Source organism: Notolepis coatsorum (assembly GCF_963971535.1).
Source record: "Notolepis coatsorum genome assembly, chromosome: 13".
Classification (NCBI taxonomy): Eukaryota; Metazoa; Chordata; class Actinopteri; order Aulopiformes; family Paralepididae; genus Notolepis; species Notolepis coatsorum.
Window position 1 is genome coordinate 20,421,658 of NC_140177.1, and position 20,329 is coordinate 20,441,986.

The 20,329-nt window shown below is 45.2% G+C and overlaps 1 protein-coding gene across 1 annotated transcript in view; it reads left to right on the top strand.

Moving 5' to 3' along the window:
* The window catches only part of yes1 (YES proto-oncogene 1, Src family tyrosine kinase), an 86,465-nt gene that overhangs the window by 34,861 nt on the left and 31,275 nt on the right, over positions 1–20,329 (top strand). The window contains exons 2-7 of the mRNA XM_084326819.1: positions 931–1,224; positions 6,821–6,920; positions 8,734–8,832; positions 13,662–13,765; positions 14,643–14,792; positions 17,154–17,309. Of these exons, the coding sequence (XP_084182945.1) occupies positions 939–1,224; positions 6,821–6,920; positions 8,734–8,832; positions 13,662–13,765; positions 14,643–14,792; positions 17,154–17,309 (895 nt within the window). The 5' untranslated portion in view covers positions 931–938. The remainder of the gene's footprint in view (positions 1–930; positions 1,225–6,820; positions 6,921–8,733; positions 8,833–13,661; positions 13,766–14,642; positions 14,793–17,153; positions 17,310–20,329) is intronic.

The window sequence follows — 20,329 nt, forward strand, 5'->3', positions numbered from 1 at the left end:
GAGGCTATTTATTATGTGTGAAACATAATTCTTTTCATTTAGTGGATACTTTCTATACTTTTGTCTAGGGATGCTCGATATTGGCTTTTTTGCCGATACCGATATTGTCCAACTCTTAAAGGGGAACTATCTTATAAATGGCCTTTTTTAGTGTTTAGCATTGTTTCCTAGCTATGTGAACTTATATTAATATGATCTATGTCTCAAAATTCTCATATTGGCGCATTCTTCCAATTCTCCTCTCACAATATTCACCCTCACTGAACTGAGTCATTTGAAAATGTGCGCGATTTGTGATGTCAGAGAGACACCGCTGCATGTTAATGTTCAGGCGAACACGCCGCTGCGCAGTGGTTTAGGAGCCCAGGCTCAAAACAGCTCGAGATCTTGAGGTAGAAAAATGCTGTTTTTGAGGACTTGATTAGAAATACAAAACAATGAATAAAAAAAATATATATATTACAGAGGTGTTCCATAGACTCACAGGAATTGTGTAAAAGTGCCCAAATAGTGAAAGAAATAGTCAAATAGTTCCCCTTTAATTTCCGATACCGATATCAACCGATACCGATATATGCAGGGTTTCCCCCCCAAAAAATGGAATAATTTCAGGTAATTAACATTACATATCTCTTGTTGTGGAATTAACACATTATGCATACTTTTGACAATAAATAAAATCAGAATTTGTTCTTACTTGCTTGCCTGGGTAAATAAAGGTTATAGAAATGTAAAATAAATGTAATTATTATTATTTTTTTTTAATACCGATATTTTCCGATATCACATTTTAATGCCGATATCGGCCGATAATATCGGACATTATTATTTTGTCATAATAAAAATCTGTCCTTTTGTAATAAAGGTCTAAAACAATCCCCTTTCCGTTTCAAGCAGCTAAGCTAACGTGGTGCTCCCTCCTCTCTGCAGGCTTGACGATGGGTTGCGTCAGGAGTAAAGAGGACAAGGGCCCGGCGCTGAAGTACCGGCCAGAGAACCCCGCGGCCACGCCGGTCAACGCCCATCTGGGTCACTACGGACCGGACCCCACGCTGCTGGGCCACTCCCCGGCCCTGAAGGGCCACAACAACAGCTACAACAGCCACGCCGCGGCCCTCACGCCCTTCGGAGGGGCCAACTCGGTCATGTCGCCGTTCGGGGGCGCCTCCACCTCCTTCACCTCCTCTGTGGCAGTGAGCAGCCCCTTCCCCAGTGTGGTCACAGGTCAGTTCAGCCCCTCCCCCAGTGTGTGGTCACAGGTCAGTTCAGCCCCTCCCCCAGTGTGTGGTCACAGGTCAGTTCACCCCCTCCCCCAGTGTGGTCACAGGTCAGTTCAGCCCCTCCCCCAGTGTGTGGTCACAGGTCAGTTCAGCCCCTCCCCCAGTGTCTTCACAGGTCCGTTCAGCCCCTCCCCCAGTGTGGTCACAGGTCAGTTCAGCCCCTCCCCCAGTGTGTGGTCACAGGTCAGTTCAGCCCCTCCCCCAGTGTCATCACAGGTCAGTTCAGCCCCTCCCCCAGTGTCATCACAGGTCCGTTCAGCCCCTCCCCCAGTGTGTCTTCACAGGTCAGTTCAGCCCCTCCCCCAGTGTGGTCACAGGTCCGTTCAGCCCCTCCCCCAGTGTGTGGTCACAGGTCCGTTCAGCCCCTCCCCCAGTGTGTGGTCACAGGTCAGTTCAGCCCCTCCCCCAGTGTGTGGTCACAGGTCAGTTCAGCCCCTCCCCCAGTGTGTGGTCACAGGTCCGTTCAGCCCCTCCCCCAGTGTGTGGTCACAGGTCCGTTCAGCCCCTCCCCCAGTGTGGTCACAGGTCCGTTCAGCCCCTCCCCCAGTGTGTGGTCACAGGTCCGTTCAGCCCCTCCCCCAGTGTGTGGTCACAGGTCCGTTCAGCCCCTCCCCCAGTGCATCACAGGTCAGTTCAGCCCCTCCCCCAGTGTCTTCACAGGTCAGTTCAGCCCCTTCCCCAGTGTCTTCACAGGTCAGTTCAGCCCCTTCCCCAGTGTCTTCACAGGTCAGTTCAGCCCCTTCCCCAGTGTCTTCACAGGTCAGTTCAGTCCATTCCGTAGTGTCATCAGTCAGTTCAGTCCAGTTCAGTCCATTTTCCAGTGTCATCATCACAGGTCAGTTCAGCCCCTCCCTCAGTTTGGTCACAGGTCAGTTCAGTCTAGGGATGTCCGATATTATCGGCCTACCGATATTGGCATTAAAATGTAATATTGGAAATTATCGGTCAGTTCAGTTCAGTCCAATCCGTAGTGTCATCACAGGTCAGTTCAGCCCCTTCACAGGTCAGTTTAATCCATTCAGTTCAGTGGCCTGGTTGAAAAGGGTCATCCGAGGACGAGATAAGCAGTGGGTTCTCTCTCCGGGGCGTGTCAGTGTTGAGCTCCCTGTGGGGTTAATGATGGCAGCCTCCTTGGGTTTGTTCCTTGGTTCAGAATCACTGCGGTTTACCAACATCGTCTGCTCCCTGGAGGTTACTTGCTGGAGTCTTAAATCATCGCTGCTTTAATAGAGGACTCGATGAAAGATGCTAAGTTACTGTGGTCATTTTCAGCACTGAGGTCTAATGCTTCTGGCACTCAACCCCCCCCACTTGGTTTCTTTAGCATGCTGTCATCGGCAAACGATGTCCAGCTTTAGAAAGCTGCGTCGCTTACACATCGACACGGACAGGTCTTCACGAGCAGCAGATGTTATGCAAATGAGACCTTTGCAAGTAGACAGCCAATATGTCAAGCCCAAATCAAATGCCAAGAGCGGGCATGAAATCAAAACGGCAGGCGATGCAGCGTTCATAGCCTCTCCAAAAACGCTGAATAACATTGGTGTTCATTGAAATACATTGGCTTTAATTGTGTACAATTTGTGTTTTCCCAAGTTACTTTCACTGTGTGCCGTCGTTGTAGATTTTCAATGGGATGAAAATGTCATAACGGTGATCAAATGATTTTAGGGACAAACGTCATCTCGATAGTGGCCCAGTGGAGCAGCATTGATTTGATGGATGGAATTTGACGTAAACGCCGCTCATGCGTTCTGCCTTGAGATGTTTGTAGTGCCCCTCCCCCTCCCAGAAACACATCCCCACCACGCATAGACGCGCTCTCATTCCCTCCACCGTTTGCACGTGAAGACGGTGAAGTCATTCAGAGGCACAACATATCTTGCTACGCTGATGAAACCCAGCTCTTAATAAGCCTTATGGTGTGATCTTTGACTCTGCCTTTCACGTTGGGGAAAAAAAAAGGTAAAATGCAGAACTGAAAGCCAGTTTCTTTCAGCTCCACTGCAGAAATCAAAGCTCTCCTCTCCCTCTGGGTTCTGGAACAGGTCATCCATGCTTTCATCGTCACCCCCAGGCGTTATTACTGTAATTCACTGTAATTATCTGTACACTAGGTCGGATCAGCCAGTCCTCCGTGTCCCATGTGCAACTGGTCCAAAGTGCTGCGGCCGGGCTTCTGACTGTTTCCAGAAAGAGAGACCATTAGATTAGATTCAAATGTATCATTTGTCATTATACAGCACGTACAGTTAGGGCTGGGCGATATGGCCAAAAATGATATCACGATATCGATATCGATAATGATATCATATAACTCGATATCTATAATTATCGATATTGTTAGTACTAAAAATATATATATATATATATATTTCTTTTTTTTAAACAACAGATGTATGTTTATTTTGCAACAATTCTTTGTCGTTGCCGCCATCTTTAGTGTTACAGCCCCTCACACTCCAGTTCTCAGGCTGCAGCTGGTTTGAAAGCTAAAGTAAACAGGCTTCTCTGCTGGCTGTGGCTCCAGGGGAGTTGAATAGTTTCTTTTCTATTTTTTGGCGCTTTTTTGGTGGACAAACCACCGTACATGTGCACCGTGACTCTCGACTGGAGACTAGCTCTGCTAGCACACATAGCCTACTGTGTACAGACGGTTTCAAACTGTATTTTAAATTAGAAAGCAAACAAAATAAATGGACAAGAGAAAAATAAATCTCAATTTGGTCAGTATTGTCATTTGGACAAGCAAAGCCATTACTTTAAGTTGCAGGCAAGAAAGACAAGTCTGTCCACTGTCTCTGGTTTTAAAACTGCCCTGTTGCAGGTCACACACAAAAAGAAAAAGAAAAATAATTGTATTGATATTTTTTTTATTATCAATCGATATAGATTATTAAAATATATCGCGATAATTATCGTTATCGTTTTATCGCCCAGCCCTACGTACAGTACAAGGAATGGAAGTTTGGCATCCAACCAGAGTGCAAATGTAGCAGTAAAGTGCAACAGCAATATACAATGTACAGGTGATTAAACAGGTGATAATTAGGGCTGACCTTCGATCTTTTTTTTGGAATTCGAAGCTTCTGGGCCGAGATTAGATTTTAATTCGAAGCTTCGGCGAAAAAAAAACTTTAAAAAATGAATAAAAATAAAAACAAATGTATATATTCGAATTTTATTTTCATATTCGAATCCCATGCCCATCGAACGCGAAGCTTCGAAGTATTTAAGACAGCCCTAGTGATAATACTGTAGTGTCCAGCAGCTTAACTAGTAAGAGTAGGTACAGATATAGATATAGTATCTACAGGTATGTAAATAAGATTGCAGGTATGTACAGACAGATGTGGATATATATATATATATATATATATATATATATATATATATATATATATAGTACGGTAATAATAAATATTTATATATATATTACGGTATATACAGCATTATTGTACATTAGGGCTGTCTAACTAATATTCTATATTCAAATGAATAATCTACTTGTAAAAAAATATATACCTATATATATTATAATTGACATTAGATGTATGTTACATTTTGGGGGGAAAACAGCCCCCGGCAGTCTTCCTCTCAACTTGAATGTGCTGCATAATGGACAGGAGACACACAACGTCACTTTAATTTAGCGGAGCTGAACAACGTGCCAACAACAACAACAACCGCATGGCGTGATGGCAGAGAATTCACAACCCAACTCGGTCGCAAAGACAGTGATTTGGAAATACTTTGGATTTTGATCAACTTGTGGAACCTCGTGACAACGTTGTATTGCTCTCTCTCTTTCTCTCTCTTTCTGTGTTAGATCTAATCCAGCCCATTCAGTTTTCTCCTCCAGATAAACAATCTTCCCCTCTCTCGCTCTCTCTGTATCTCTCTCTCTTCCTTCCTTTCTCTCTCTCTTCCTCTCTATGTCTCTCTCTCTTCCTCCCCGCCCTCCTTCTCTCTCATGCACGTCTCTGCACGCCGTCACTTCCGAGGTCCTGATCTAAGAGTTCATGGACGACACGACTGATCTCTTCTAAAACTCCTCTAGACTATAATGTGAGGTTGGATGAGTCATAACCCGGTTACCTTCCCGTCCCGACCTGATGTTTTCTTTTTTAGAACGGCGGTGTATATTTAGATTCCTCGTCTCCATGGCCACTAGAGACCGTAACTAGAGTACAGGACATGTATTCTAGGCTATTAGATTCACAGGATAAGTGGCTTGAGATGTTGTTTTCTGATGGGGTCCAGTGGAAGGAACATAAAAACACAATAGAGACGAAACAATAACAACAACATAATCGCCAACATCAACAAGACAAAAACGACAAACACAACATCTGTAACCGTTGATTGAAAGCTGATCACAAAAACAAATCATTCAAAGGCGCAAGCAGCTCGTTTTCAGAGGAAAATAATAACCAGATGAGGTTAAAGACTTCTAACAAACCAGAGGTTACCTGAAAAGACTTCTAACAAACCAGAGGTTACCTGAAAAGACTTAACAAACCAGAGGTTACCTGAAAAGACTTCTAACAAACCAGAGGTTACCTGAAAAGACTTAACAAACCAGAGGTTACCTGAAAAGACTTAACAAACCAGAGGTTACCTGAAAAGACTTCTAACAAACCAGAGGTTACCTGAAAAGACTTAACAAACCAGAGGTTACCTGAAAAGACTTCTAACAAACCAGAGGTTACCTGAAAAGACTTCTAACAAACCAGAGGTTACCTGAAAAGACTTCTAACAAACCAGAGGTTACATGAAAAGACTTCTAACAAACCAGAGGTTACCTGAAAAGACTTCTAACAAACCAGAGGTTACCTGAAAAGACTTCTAACAAACCAGAGGTTACCTGAAAAGACTTTTAACAAACCAGAGGTTACCTGAAAAGACTATTAACAAACCGGAGGTTACCTGAAAAGACTTCTAACAAACCAGAGGTTACCTGAAAAGACTTCTAACAAACCGGAGGTTACCTGAAAAGAGGGCATGACTTAAAATACTTCTAACAAATCAAATGATACATCTGAAGCTGAAACAATGACACACATGTCATTAACATTCCAAAACATTGTGACGCAATAGAGGTCATAGGTCATACTCAAACCCAAGACTTTGTGGTTATATCAAAGTGTCTCTCTCCCTTGCCACCTCGATAACGGTAACTAACAATATCATAACGCATCTGGTCAATTATTCCAGTCGCAAGAAACCCTAAAAATAGACTCCCTTTTGCCAATTTCTGAGTAAAGTTTGGGAACGGAATACGAAGCTATACGTGTCTTTTTACGAGGCAGAATATTCCAAAATAGAGAAGTATTCCATGATGCTACGCTCGTAATGTGTCTTTCTTACAAAACAACAGAAACGGCGTCCGACCGACAAATAGCCGAAGAGGCACCCCGTGTGGGATTCGCCATCCCTGTCAAACCCACGCAGCAGACCCTGTCTGTACAAACCCACGCAGCAGACCCTGTCGTACAGATGTCTCTAATCCTCCCGATGTTCTCCTGTCCCGCCTGCAGGTGGCGTCACGTTCTTCGTGGCGCTGTACGACTACGAGGCGAGGACGTCGGACGATCTCTCGTTCAAAAAAGGCGACCGTTTCCAGATCATCAATAACACGTGAGTAGCTTTTTTACACGCTAGAGGCATGGGCGATGGATTTGAGTGTATGTTTGTGTGTGTGGTGTTATTGACATGGGTTTTAGTGTGCCTGGGAGTGTTGCACGTGCCCATGGTCATGCAAGTGAGTGGGTGTGTCTTTATCCCCCATTGTATTGAGGCTGAAAGCAGTCTAGGTTTATGGGTGGTTTTAATGGGGCCATCTGGTGAGCTTCCCACACACACGCACACACACACACACGCTCACGCACACACACTTATTTTTATTTAACCTTTATTTAACCAGGCTGGTCAATTAAGAATCAATTCTTATTTACAACGATGGCCTGGGCGAGAGGACAAAAGAGCCTCTCGAACGGTAATGGGGAAAGGGGTAAACTCTTTTATTAAGATAAGATATTCCTTTATTGATCCCCTCGTGGAAATCCGGGCAGCATGGGGGGGGGGGGGGGAGGTACACTTATGGGTAGGGTAGTAGTAGAAAGACATAAATATAGGCAATAGAATTATAATAAAAATAAACCGTGTAAACAATATAATTAACTAACTATAAGAATAATAAGAAAGCAGCGGCTGATCGGCGCAGTGGGCAAGGCGCTCGCCTCTAACGCAGGAGACGCTGGGTTCGAGCCCAGCTCTCGGCGTTGCTACCGGCTGGCCGGTCGTTCATACTAACACAATTGGCAAGTGTTAGAGGGTGGGAAAGCCGGTGGGTGGGGATTTGACGTTGTGGACAGCGACTCCTACAGGTCGGTTTGGTGACGCCGGTGCGACGGAAGCAGGAAGTGACGGGGGCAGCGTGAGCCTCCCACGTGTTACTCCTCGCCACTGAGAGCTTGAGCTGCTGCGGCGAAAAGATGCGACAGGCTGCCTCCTCGTGTACCGGAGGGGACACGTGATGCAAGGCTTCTGTCCTCACTACAACCGACCTGTGGGAGGCATAGTCTAGCAACATTCGAGACAGGGGAGGGAAGAATTGGATAATACAAAATTGGGATGGGAGAAAAATAGAAAATGGGGAGAAAAAGTGGATACGTTTTTTTTTTTTAAATATTAAGAAAGTAAGTAAAATAGAAGAGAGACAGACGATACATACGTCACATCGAACACACAACCAAATAAAATGACGAGGTATGTAATACATGAAGCAGAACAGACGGATTACAGTTAAAAGGCAACTCTGTGTAAACAACTCTGCGCTAGAGTCCTTAAAAGTAGTGAGGGGGATCAAGTTGTCCATTTTCAACGTCTTTTGCATCTCGAGTAGATGTATCAAATAAGTAATAATAATAAGGATATCAACCATATAAATGGAAAATTCAAATATGCAGTATATTATATAATATGTATGTATTATAAATATCTATTTATATATATAATTTACAATCATATATATATATATATATATATATATATATATATATATATATATATATATATATATATATATATATATTATATAATTGATATATATAATTATATATGTAAAATAGATATAAAGCATTTAGGTGGTCAGAAAAAACACTGGTTGGTGGTCTGATGCTGCATCGATCGGTAGATGGTAGACGGCAAACTGGATAATTCATTTTCAGACCAGAGATGAGGGTGATATCTGACAAACACCAGTGTCGTCAGTAGCAACGGCAGTGGTAGCCGCAGCAGCAACACCGGGGATGTTTCAACTGTTGTTCCACCATGGGAACGGGGTTGAAAGGAACCCAACCTGAGTATGTCAATAAGAGCAAAATGGCCACCGTTTGTCTGTTGTGGAGCATCCGGTCAGACCAGTGTTCTCTTCCTCTCTTCTCCCCAGGGAAGGTGACTGGTGGGAGGCTCGCTCCATCAACACGGGCCAGAAGGGATACATACCCAGTAACTACGTGGCTCCAGCAGACTCCATACAGGCAGAAGAGTAAGACCCTCTCTCTCTCTCTGTCTATCTGTAAATATTTCTCTCTCTCGTCTGTCTGTCACTCTCTCTTGCCCTCACTCTCTGTTTTTCTCTCTCTCCCCTCTCTCTTTCTCTATCCACCGACCTGTCTGTATCTCTCTCCCTCTCTCTTTCTCTGTCTGTATCTCTCTCTGCCTTTCCCTCTCTCTTTAGCCCCTCTACCTGTCTCTCTTTCTCTCTCCCCTCTCTTTCTATCGGCCTGTATCTCTCTCTGTCTCTATCTGTATTTCTCTCTCCCCCTCTCTGTCTTTCCCTCTATCTCTATGTCTGTAACTATCTGTCTCTGACTGTCTCCCTCTTTCTCTGTCCCTCTCTCTTGCTCTCTCTCTCTCTGTCTGTATTTCTCTTTCCCTCTGTCTCTCTCTCTCTCTCTCTCTCTCTCTCTCTCTCTCTCTCTCTCTCTCTCTCTCTCTCTCTCTCTCTCTTTTTTCTCTCTCTTTTTTTCTCTTTCTCTCTCTCTCTCTCTACACAGCCTCTTATTATTAAATCACCAGCCCGGTCCTAATTGAGGCAGCATGATGGGTCCAGACTGCTCCCACATTGTGACTAACTCACCATGTACACATGACAAGGCGCTGGGCCGGACAATAGAGCCTGTATTGCCGCTGAGAGTTGATGCATTCCACTGCCTGTCCTGCACCATGTGTGACGGGGTTGTGATGGGCTGTCCACTGCCTGTCCTGCACCATGTGTGACAGGGTTGTGATGGGCTGTCCACTGCCTGTCCTGCACCATGTGTGACAGGGTTGTGATGGGCTGTCCACTGCCTGTCCTGCACCATGTGTGACAGGGTTGTGATGGGCTGTCCACTGCCTGTCCTGCACCATGTGTGACAGGGTTGTGATGGGCTGTCCACTGCCTGTCCTGCACCATGTGTGACAGGGTTGTGATGGGCTGTCCACTGCCTGCCGTGCACCATGTGTGACAGGGTTGTGATGGGCTGTCCACTGCCTGTCCTGCACCATGTGTGACGGGGTTGTGATGGGCTGTCTACTGCCTGTCCTGCACCATGTGTGACAGGGTTGTGATGGGCTGTCCACTGCCTGTCCTGCACCATGTGTGACAGGGTTGTGATGGGCTGTCCACTGCCTGCCGTGCACCATGTGTGACAGGGTTGTGATGGGCTGTCCACTCCCTGTCCTGCACCATGTGTGACAGGGTTGTGATGGGCTGTCCACTGCCTGTCCTGCACCATGTGTGACAGGGTTGTGATGGGCTGTCCACTGCCTGTCCTGCACCATGTGTGACAGGGTTGTGATGGGCTGTCCACTGCCTGCCGTGCACTATGTGTGACAGGGTTGTGATGGGCTGTCCACTGCCTGTCCTGCACCATGTGTGACAGGGTTGTGATGGGCTGTCCACTGCCTGTCCTGCACCATGTGTGACAGGGTTGTGATGGGCTGTCCACTGCCTGCCGTGCACTATGTGTGACAGGGTTGTGATGGGCTGTCCACTGCCTGTCCTGCACCATGTGTGACAGGGTTGTGATGGGCTGTCCACTGCCTGTCCTGCACCATGTGTGACAGGGTTGTGATGGGCTGTCCACTGCCTGTCCTGCACCATGTGTGACAGGGTTGTGATGGGCTGTCCACTGCCTGTCCTGCACCATGTGTGACAGGGTTGTGATGGGCTGTCCACTGCCTGTCCTGCACCATGTGTGACAGGGTTGTGATGGGCTGTCCACTGCCTGCCGTGCACCATGTGTGACAGGGTTGTGATGGGCTGTCCACTGCCTGTCCTGCACCATGTGTGACAGGGTTGTGATGGGCTGTCCACTGCCTGCCGTGCACCATGTGTGACAGGGTTGTGATGGGCTGTCCACTGCCTGTCCTGCACCATGTGTGACGGGGTTGTGATGGGCTGTCCACTGCCTGTCCTGCACCATGTGTGACAGGGTTGTGATGGGCTGTCCACTGCCTGCCGTGCACCATGTGTGACAGGGTTGTGATGGGCTGTCCACTGCCTGTCCTGCACCATGTGTGACAGGGTTGTGATGGGCTGTCCACTGCCTGTCCTGCACCATGTGTGACAGGGTTGTAATAGGCTGTCTGCTTCCTCTGAATATAATACACACAGGTTACTTTGCTTGCCCCATCGGTCACATCTAGCTGCTCTGATTGGCCCATCGATAGGGGTGGGGGAAAAATCGATACGTAGTAGTATTGCGATACTTTGCGTGGCGATACTGTATCGATACAGGGACGCCAAGTATCGATATTAAATTTTTTATTAAATTCTTAATTTTTTTATTTTAAATGTATTAAAAAAAATGTATAAGGAAGTTGCATTGTTCATTTCAATACCTGTAATAGTACAGTAGTCCGCATACACGCACACATGTGCATTCAGTTAAGTTGGAATATGACTGTAATACAAACAGTTCAGTTTGTCAGGTACATGCAACACAGATTACAGTGTTTACATCTGTCTGCTTGAGAAAATACCATGTTCTGCAATAAAAAGTATTGAAGTGAGATGAACAGACTGGACTTTATTTTATTAGATAAAACATGTTGACAAAGTTTTACTTTGAAAAAAGGTAATAAATCGCAATATATCGCAATATTAATATCGCAATACTCAGCATATTGCAATATATTTAGTATCGCAATACTATCGTATCGTGAGGCCTCTGGTGATTCCCACCCCTACCCATCGGTCACATCTAGCTGCTCTGATCGGTCACATCTAGCTCCTCTTATCGGCCCATCGGTCACATCTAGCTGAGCCAGAGGCAGAGGACAGTGTCTGGTGAACAGAAGGCCACGCTCTCCTCTGCTCAAGAAGGAATGTCTTATCTTATCTTACGAGATGGGGACCTAAACGACTTGGAACAAATCAAACGATGCATCTGAAGCTGACACAATGACACAAATGTCATTAACATTCCACACTAGTTGTGACGGAATTAAATAGGGCTGTACCGAATGTCATTTTTTGAAGATTGAAGTATTCGAACGAAGCTTCAAATTCGTCAACATAAATAATCCAATAAGGGCACGGTTGGTATGAAAGTGATGGTGACGTCTTATAGTATAATATTATAATATTAGTGTAGCCTAATCTTTAACTGCAACTGTGAAGAAAACCCCCATTGGTTTAAACAGATTGAATAGACAAAAAAAATGTATTAAAGTTTTTAAATTCGAATGTCGGTTTAGAAATTGAATGTCAACATTATGATCGAAGCTTAGAAGCTTTCGGTACAGCCCTAGAATTAAAGCATCGGTGTACTGGATATTTTAAGGCATTTGTGCTCCGACAGTCAGTGGGCCTATAGAGTGACCCGGAACATGGCAGAGAGAGAGAGGGAGTCTGCGAGAGAGAGTGAGGCCCTGACCTCTTCTCTACACATTGCACCAAATCCAGTGGAGTCCTTTAGTTACCATGACACTTGACACATACCACTCACCTCAGAGATCGACGAAAATTTTTTAAAAAATATTATATTACTCAACATAAAACATCATGTTTGAATAGTTTTCTCTGAATATATTTGTTTTTCGTAGCGAGTGGTTTGGTTGTTTAGCTTCACAAGCGTCTCCGTTAAAAGGTCCTGGAGTCCTCTGTCTCACTCTGGAGTGTCTCTGGTTGTGTGGTGTCTCTTGGTGAGCCCCCAGACCCCCCCCCCCGGAGAGGCTTTCTACCGCTGGGATGATTGACTTGCACGCGGTTCTTTGAGGTCTTATGTAACAAAGTAATGTGCTATTTATGAGGCTGTTTAACGCAGTGTTAACTTCGATACCAACCCCTGGAGGAATATTCTGCCCGTTTCATTTCAACTGAATTCATAATGAGTATAAATTATGTAACGTAACTGGTATAAATACAGCTACCACCTCGGTCTGACTTCTGAAAGGTAACCCGTGCAGGATTACCTCCGAATAACAACGCAGATACAACAATAAAGCGGAGCCAGGCGATAACCACCGGCTATTTCCACGGCTCTCTGTCGATGGCGTTCCGTTCGTCCTCTCGCTGAGTAAGAGGCTTCGTGGGGGCGATAAGTGACTGCAGTCGTTTATTTTCAGCGAGAGGCAGACAGGTGGCAGACTGCAGGGGGATGTTGTGCGTTTTAGTTTTTTTCCGCGGATCAGCTGTGAGTGAAAGTCACGCAGAAGAGAGTGGGTCTGGGTGTGTTATTTGGCGAACAAGAAAAAAACGTCTGATTTTATTTTCAGTAATGACCCTGCTGTGTTACAAACATATATTTTGGGAAGGGGTGAATTAGAAGTTTGAGTAAAATTCTGCACGAAAAAAAAAAAGGTTCTGCACATGCGTTCCGTTGGTGGTTAACGTACCGTTGCATTCGTTCGGTACACAGCGCGTACTGAACCAAAGGTCCAGTACTGAAACGGCTCGGTATGGATATGTGTACCGTTACACCCCTAATATATATATATACAGGAATAATAGATTTATATATATATATATATATATATATATATATATATATATATATATATATATATATATATATATATATATATATATATATATATATATATATATATATGCTGTATGTACAGCATCATTGTACATGCTATCAGAGACATAATGTTAAGATTTGATAACATTACAGCACTGAGGCAATTTTGCACATGCAAGACTCTTGCACCGGTGCGTGAAAGGAAACAATCTGAAACCCTTTCTATTCACACTGCTTTTGCACAACGACCATATTGACATTTTGGGGGCCAAGCTGGACCTGGTCTCGGAGTGATGCATTATTACGGTTCCTCAGCAATATATTGTTAAGTCTCTGATGAACCTTGTGTCTTTTCTGGCAGGTGGTACTTTGGTAAAATGGGACGAAAAGATGCAGAACGTCTTCTGTTGGTCCCTGGGAATCAGCGAGGCTGCTTCTTGGCACGAGAGAGTGAGACCACTAAAGGTATTTCTTCTTCCCAAATCCACTCCGTCAACCACCCCACCCCACCCACGTAGGGTCTCCATCAACTAAGACTTTCATGTTGATTAGTCTAGGACTCTAGGTTATTTAATTATCCATTTGAATGGTAAGAGTTATTTGGTCATAAGTCATTACTGGAAAATGATAAGCAACATATCTGGTGCCACAATGATATTCACAGATATACTTTAGTCTTTTAATAAGCACTGGACTTAAAGGAACATTCCAGCATTTTGGGAAAAATGCACTTACCGTCTTCTCCAGAGTCAGGCAAGAAGATGGATAGGATACCAGCTTCGTCTCTGTGTGTTCAGTAGAAAGCTAACCTAGCTAGCCTAGCTTAGCACAAATGAATGGAAGCGGATACGGATCAGCTAGCCTAGCTGTTGGCCAAACACACCTCCCCCTGAGTTCTAAGCGAGGCTAGCTGATCCTTATCTGCTTCCTAGGCTATAGCTTGCAGCCGGATAGCCTTCTACTGAACGCACAGAAAAGGTTGGCCTTGTTTATTTTATTTCATTTTAATTACAATTTTAAAGGTGCTATAAATATAACATTCAGCCACTAGATGGAGCACCAGCACGTCATTCATCCAATCAGGTGCATTCCACGTGGGGAAATGGGAAGTAGGGTGGGGATTCAACAACAACAACAACAACAACAACAACATACATTTTGGACCCGCAAACGTGTGTTTTAAATGATAAATTCATTCTGGGGAGAAAGCAATACTTTTATTCCCTACCTTCCTAAAAGCTCTGTTGATGTATTATTATATACGGAAACTATTACTCTACAGACATTTTTTATCTATAGCTTCTTTAATTTATTATTGTTTGTTGTTTTGTTTTTTTTAAAGGTGCCTACTCTCTGTCCCTCCGGGACTGGGACGACGTGAAGGGAGACAATGTGAAACACTACAAGATCCGCAAGCTGGACAACGGCGGCTATTACATCACCACGCGGGCCCAGTTCGAGACGTTACAGAAGCTGGTGAAGCACTACACCGGTACGTAGAGCCTACACACCACGCTCCTGCAGGGTGGCATTAGAAGCACTACACCGGTACGTAGAGCCTACACACCACGCTCCTGCAGGGTGGCATTAGAAGCACTACACCGGTACGTAGAGCCTACACGCCACGCTCCTGCAGGGTGGCATTAGAAGCACTACACCGGTACGTAGAGCCTACACACCACGCTCCTGCAGGGTGGCATTAGAAGCACTACACCGGTACGTAGAGCCTACACACCACGCTCCTGCAGGGTGGCATTAGAAGCACTACACCGGTACGTAGAGCCTACACATCACGCTCCTGCAGGGTGGCATTAGAAGCACTACACCGGTACGTAGAGCCTACACACCACGCTCCTGCAGGGTGGCATTAGAAGCACTACACCGGTACGTAGAGCCTACACACCACGCTCCTGCAGGGTGGCATTAGAAGCACTACACCGGTACGTAGAGCCTACACACCACGCTCCTGCAGGGTGGCATTAGAAGCACTACACCGGTACGTAGAGCCTACACACCACGCTCCTGCAGGGTGGCATTAGAAGCACTACACCGGTACGTAGAGCCTACACACCACGCTCCTGCAGGGTGGCATTAGAAGCACTACACCGGTACGTCAAGCCCCGCCCCCTCGCCCCTAAACACCATGCTGCTGCAGGGTAGCAATTAGAAGAAATTGTTATTTACCAACCGACCGAACAAGCATTCCACCTCTGAGGTCTGTCTCCTGTAGCTTGTTATTGCCTCACTAGCGCGGGTCAGACATGTGTTACTCCTCCTGCCCAGGGATTAGTTGAGCTGGTCGCGCAGGCGATTGATTGATTGAAAATTGTATTAACAGATTGCAGAATGGGTACAATACAGTACGGCTCAATAGACACAATTGTTAAGGGGATGCAGACCAGAGAAAGACTTCCGTCTTGTTTACATCAGGGTCCCCCATTTTCTATTCATAATGAATTGTAAGTAAGGGTGCAATTAGCACCGTGCAGTCCCTTCTGTGTGGATCATCCCGCCCCCTCAGTGCGTCAGAGTGGCGGTCGCTCCGAGGCTCGGCTGAGTTAGACACGATGTTGTTTTGGTGTTGGTCACCTGTGTGGTGGCTGGAATATAATTGGCCGCTTAACCCTTTCGGTGCCACGGACGACATATCTCGTTTTATCAGCCCCCCCGTTGAGTGCCCACGACGACAAATATCGTTTTATTGTTTTATTAGCGATCTGAAATCATATTTCATCAACCGAGTCTCCCGTTGGTACACCAGCCCCTACATGATTTTTCAGCTTGCGTCTATAGCGTGCATACGTACACATATACTATCGATAATCTAGCGTTTATTTGAAAACGATTCATAAATAGGCCGAAAAATGACAACGTTTTTGTGTATTCTAGAATATTCCAGTAAATGTCTTTTATCATGGAATCTTTATATTTTCCTTGAAAACGAGGGCTTTTCAAAATGCTATAAAACGAAAATGAACCGATAAAAAAACAATCCGCTTTGACAATGTTGACTGCAAACGAGTCATTGATAAAGCAACGGGCAGATTAGACACATAGCCATAATTTAAAACATAGATTAGGCGTTTTTAACGCTAACATTGAAGTGGATGGTGGCATTCAACGGGTAAATCAAGGTTAAGCAAGGGCTCTGAAAGTGTTAGCGCTCTTTCTGATGGGAGTTTTCACAGGAGGGTAGGGCTGACCTTCGAATTGACAATGACTACGTCCTTGAGAATAACTGAAAAATTGGATTATTTTTAGGCTATATATCTTATGCTGATGTATGGTATTTTTGGAGTGTTACATTTAAAAAAAAATAAAAAAACGTATATCGAACCGAAAACCGTTAAACCAAAACCGTGATACGAACAGAACCGTGAATTTTCTGAACCGTTCCACCCCTATTAATTAGTACTACTGAGTGTGTAGTACAGATGTATACAGAGTTGTATAAATATGTACAGTGACAGGTATAAAGACACTATGGTAGTAAGTCATACTGGCCAGCAGCGTAACTAGTAAGGGATATGTACAGACAGTATCTATTCTGCACATGTTTTTTTTACATTTTATTGTCCTGAGAACATATTACGTCAGCTATGCTCAACTGAAATGGATTAGGTGGCAGTATATTATAGTATGACTTACAATAGAACATAAATGCAGTGTTATATTGTATTGTGGCCTAAATATTGTGAAATAACATATCAGGACCGTCTCCCCTCCCTATAGTGTCACACAGCCTAGCGCTGAGCACAGACTGCCCCCGGGCTGGATCAGCAGGTTGACTATTGGATGCAAACTGTACTGTCACTGTAAACAGTCCTTCTCTTACCGCCCCCTCCGTGTACAGAGCACGCGGACGGACTGTGCTACCGGCTGACGGCGGTGTGCCCCACGGTGAAGCCCCAGACCCAGGGCCTGGCCAAGGATGCCTGGGAGATCCCCCGAGATTCCCTCCGCCTGGAGCTCAAACTGGGCCAGGGCTGCTTCGGAGAAGTCTGGATGGGTAAGACACTGCTACTACTCTGCTACTATAATACTGCTGCTACTATACTATACTGCTACTGCTGCTACTACTATACTATACTGCTACTACTATACTATACTGCTACTGCTGCTGCTACTATACTATACTGCTACTGCTGCTACTACTATACTATACTGCTACTACTATACTATACTGCTACTGCTGCTGCTATACTGCTACTGCTGCTGCTACTACTATACTATACTGCTACTGCTACTACTATACTGCTACTACTATACTGCTGCTGCTACTACTACTATACTATACTGCTACTGCTACTACTATACTGCTACTACTATACTATACTGCTACTGCTACTACTATACTGCTACTACTATACTGCTACTGCTGCTATACTATACTGCTACTACTATACTGCTAATACTATACTATACTGCTACTGCTACTACTATACTGCTACTACTATACTGCTACTGCTGCTATACTATACTGCTACTACTATACTGCTAATACTATACTATACTGCTACTGCTACTACTATACTGCTACTACTATACTATACTGCTACTGCTACTATACTGCTACTGCTATTACTATACTATACTGCTACTACTACTGCTGCTGCTGCTACTGCTACTACTATACTACTACTACTACTTATATTGCTACTGCTACTACTGCCCCTACTGCTACTACTACTTATATTGCTACTGCTACTACTATACTATACTGCCACTGCTGCTGCTGCTACTGCTACTACTACTACTACTACTACTACTACTACTACTACTACTACTACTACTACTACTACTACTACTACTACTACTATACTGCTACTACTATACTGCTACTGCTACTACTATTCTACTACTACTACTACTATACTACTACTACTATACTCCTACTGCTCCTACTACTCCTACTACTGCTACTCCTACTACTGCTACTACTATCCTACTGCTACTGCTATACTACTGCTACTACTGCTACTGTTACTACTATACTACTGCTACTGCTGCTACTACTGCTACTATTACTGCTACTACTACTACTGCTACTACTGCTGCCGCTGTATTCATGACATTTGTCAGGGATCTGTTTACCTTCAGTATGCAAGGAATGTGCATGTGTCATTTCACAAGATTTAAACAACTTTTCAGAGACAGCTGGCATCGCTGGAGACAGGCGTCTCCATTCTTTTACTTGGCAACAAGCTCTGTGATCATTCCCACGTTCTGTTGTGACGGCCTGGGTATGTTGTAGCCGGCTCTCAGAATGCCTCCACACTCTCCATTAGCTATGTTCAGCCTGGCTGGGGCTAGCCATGGTCTAGCATGGTATGGTATGGTTGGGTTTGTGTCTCCATTAGCTACTATATTCAGCCTGGCTCGGGCTAGCCATGGTCTAGCATGGTATGGTATGGTTGGGTTTGTGTCTCCATTGGGTTTCTTGTAAACTCTCCGGTTGCAAAGCAACCTCTCAGAATACGCACCAGCAACTGTGGTACACAAGCTAAACCGTCATGAATCATGATACAACAGTCTCAGCCAGGTCCGGCCAGGTTCTAATGATGCTGGAGACGCTCACTGTGTGCCAGACAGGCCACAGCACGGCTAAACCCTGGTTAGTGAAGACAAGGCCACAGCACGGCTAAACCCTGGTTAGTGAAGACAAGGCCACAGCACGGCTAAACCCTGGTTAGTGAAGACAAGGCCACAGCACGGCTAAACCCTGGTTAGTGAAGACAAGGCCACAGCACGGCTAAACCCTGGCTAGTGGAGACAAGGCCACAGCACGGCTAAACCCTGGTTAGTGAAGACAAGGCCACAGCACGGCTAAACCCTGGCTAGTGGAGACGAGGCCACATCACGGCTAAACCCTGGTTAGTGAAGACAAGGCCACAGCACGGCTAAACCCTGGTTAGTGGAGACAAGGCCAGAGCACAGCTAAACCCTGGCTAGTGGAGACAAGGCCAGAGCACAGCTAAACCCTGGCTAGTGGAGACAAGGCCAGAGCACAGCTAAACCCTGGCTAGTGGAGACAAGGCCAGAGCACAGCTAAACCCTGGCTAGTGGAGACAAGGCCAGAGCACAGCTAAACCCTGGCTAGTGGAGACAAGGCCAGAGCACAGCTAAACCCTGGTTAGTGAAGACAAGACCACAGCACGGCTAAACCCTGGTTAGTGGAGACAAGGCCAGAGCACGGCTAAACCCTGGTTAGTGGAGACAAGGCCAGAGCACGGCTAAACCCTGGCTAGTATAGTGGAGACAAGGCATTTAGAGTACTTCACTGCTTATCATTGCTAGTAATCCACAGCTGTTTCTATGGACGCACAGAGAGGTATAGAGGCTGCTAGAATGAAAACAGGACTGAAACAGAGCGGTATAGAGGCTGCTAGAATGAGAACAGGACTGACACAGAGAGGTATAGAGGCTTCTAGAATGAGAACAGGACTGAAACAGAGCGGTATAGAGGCTGCTAGAATGAGAACAGGACTGACACAGAGAGGTATAGAGGCTGCTAGAATGAGAACAGGACTGACACAGAGAGGTATAGAGGCTTCTAGAATGAAAACAGGACTGAAACAGAGAGGTATAGAGGCTGCTAGAATGAGAACAGGACTGAAACAGAGCGGTATAGAGGCTGCTAGAATGAAAACAGGACTGAAACAGAGCGGTATAGAGGCTGCTAGAATGAGAACAGGACTGAAACAGAGCGGTATAGAGGCTGCTAGAATGAAAACAGGACTGAAACAGAGCGGTATAGAGCCTGCTAGAATGAGAACAGGACTGAAACAGAGAGAGGCTGCTAGAATGAGAACAGGACTGAAACAGAGAGGTATAGAGGCTGCTAGAATGAGAACAGGACTGCAACAGAGAGAGGCTGCTAGAATGAGAACAGGACTGAAACAGAGAGGTATAGAGGCTGCTAGAATGCGAAGAGTTTTCCTTTAGTTTTCTCTTCAGCAAAAAATGACTTTTTGAAAAGGACCACACTTCATTTTTCTTTACTTTTAACGAACCCGCCCAGTTGTGATG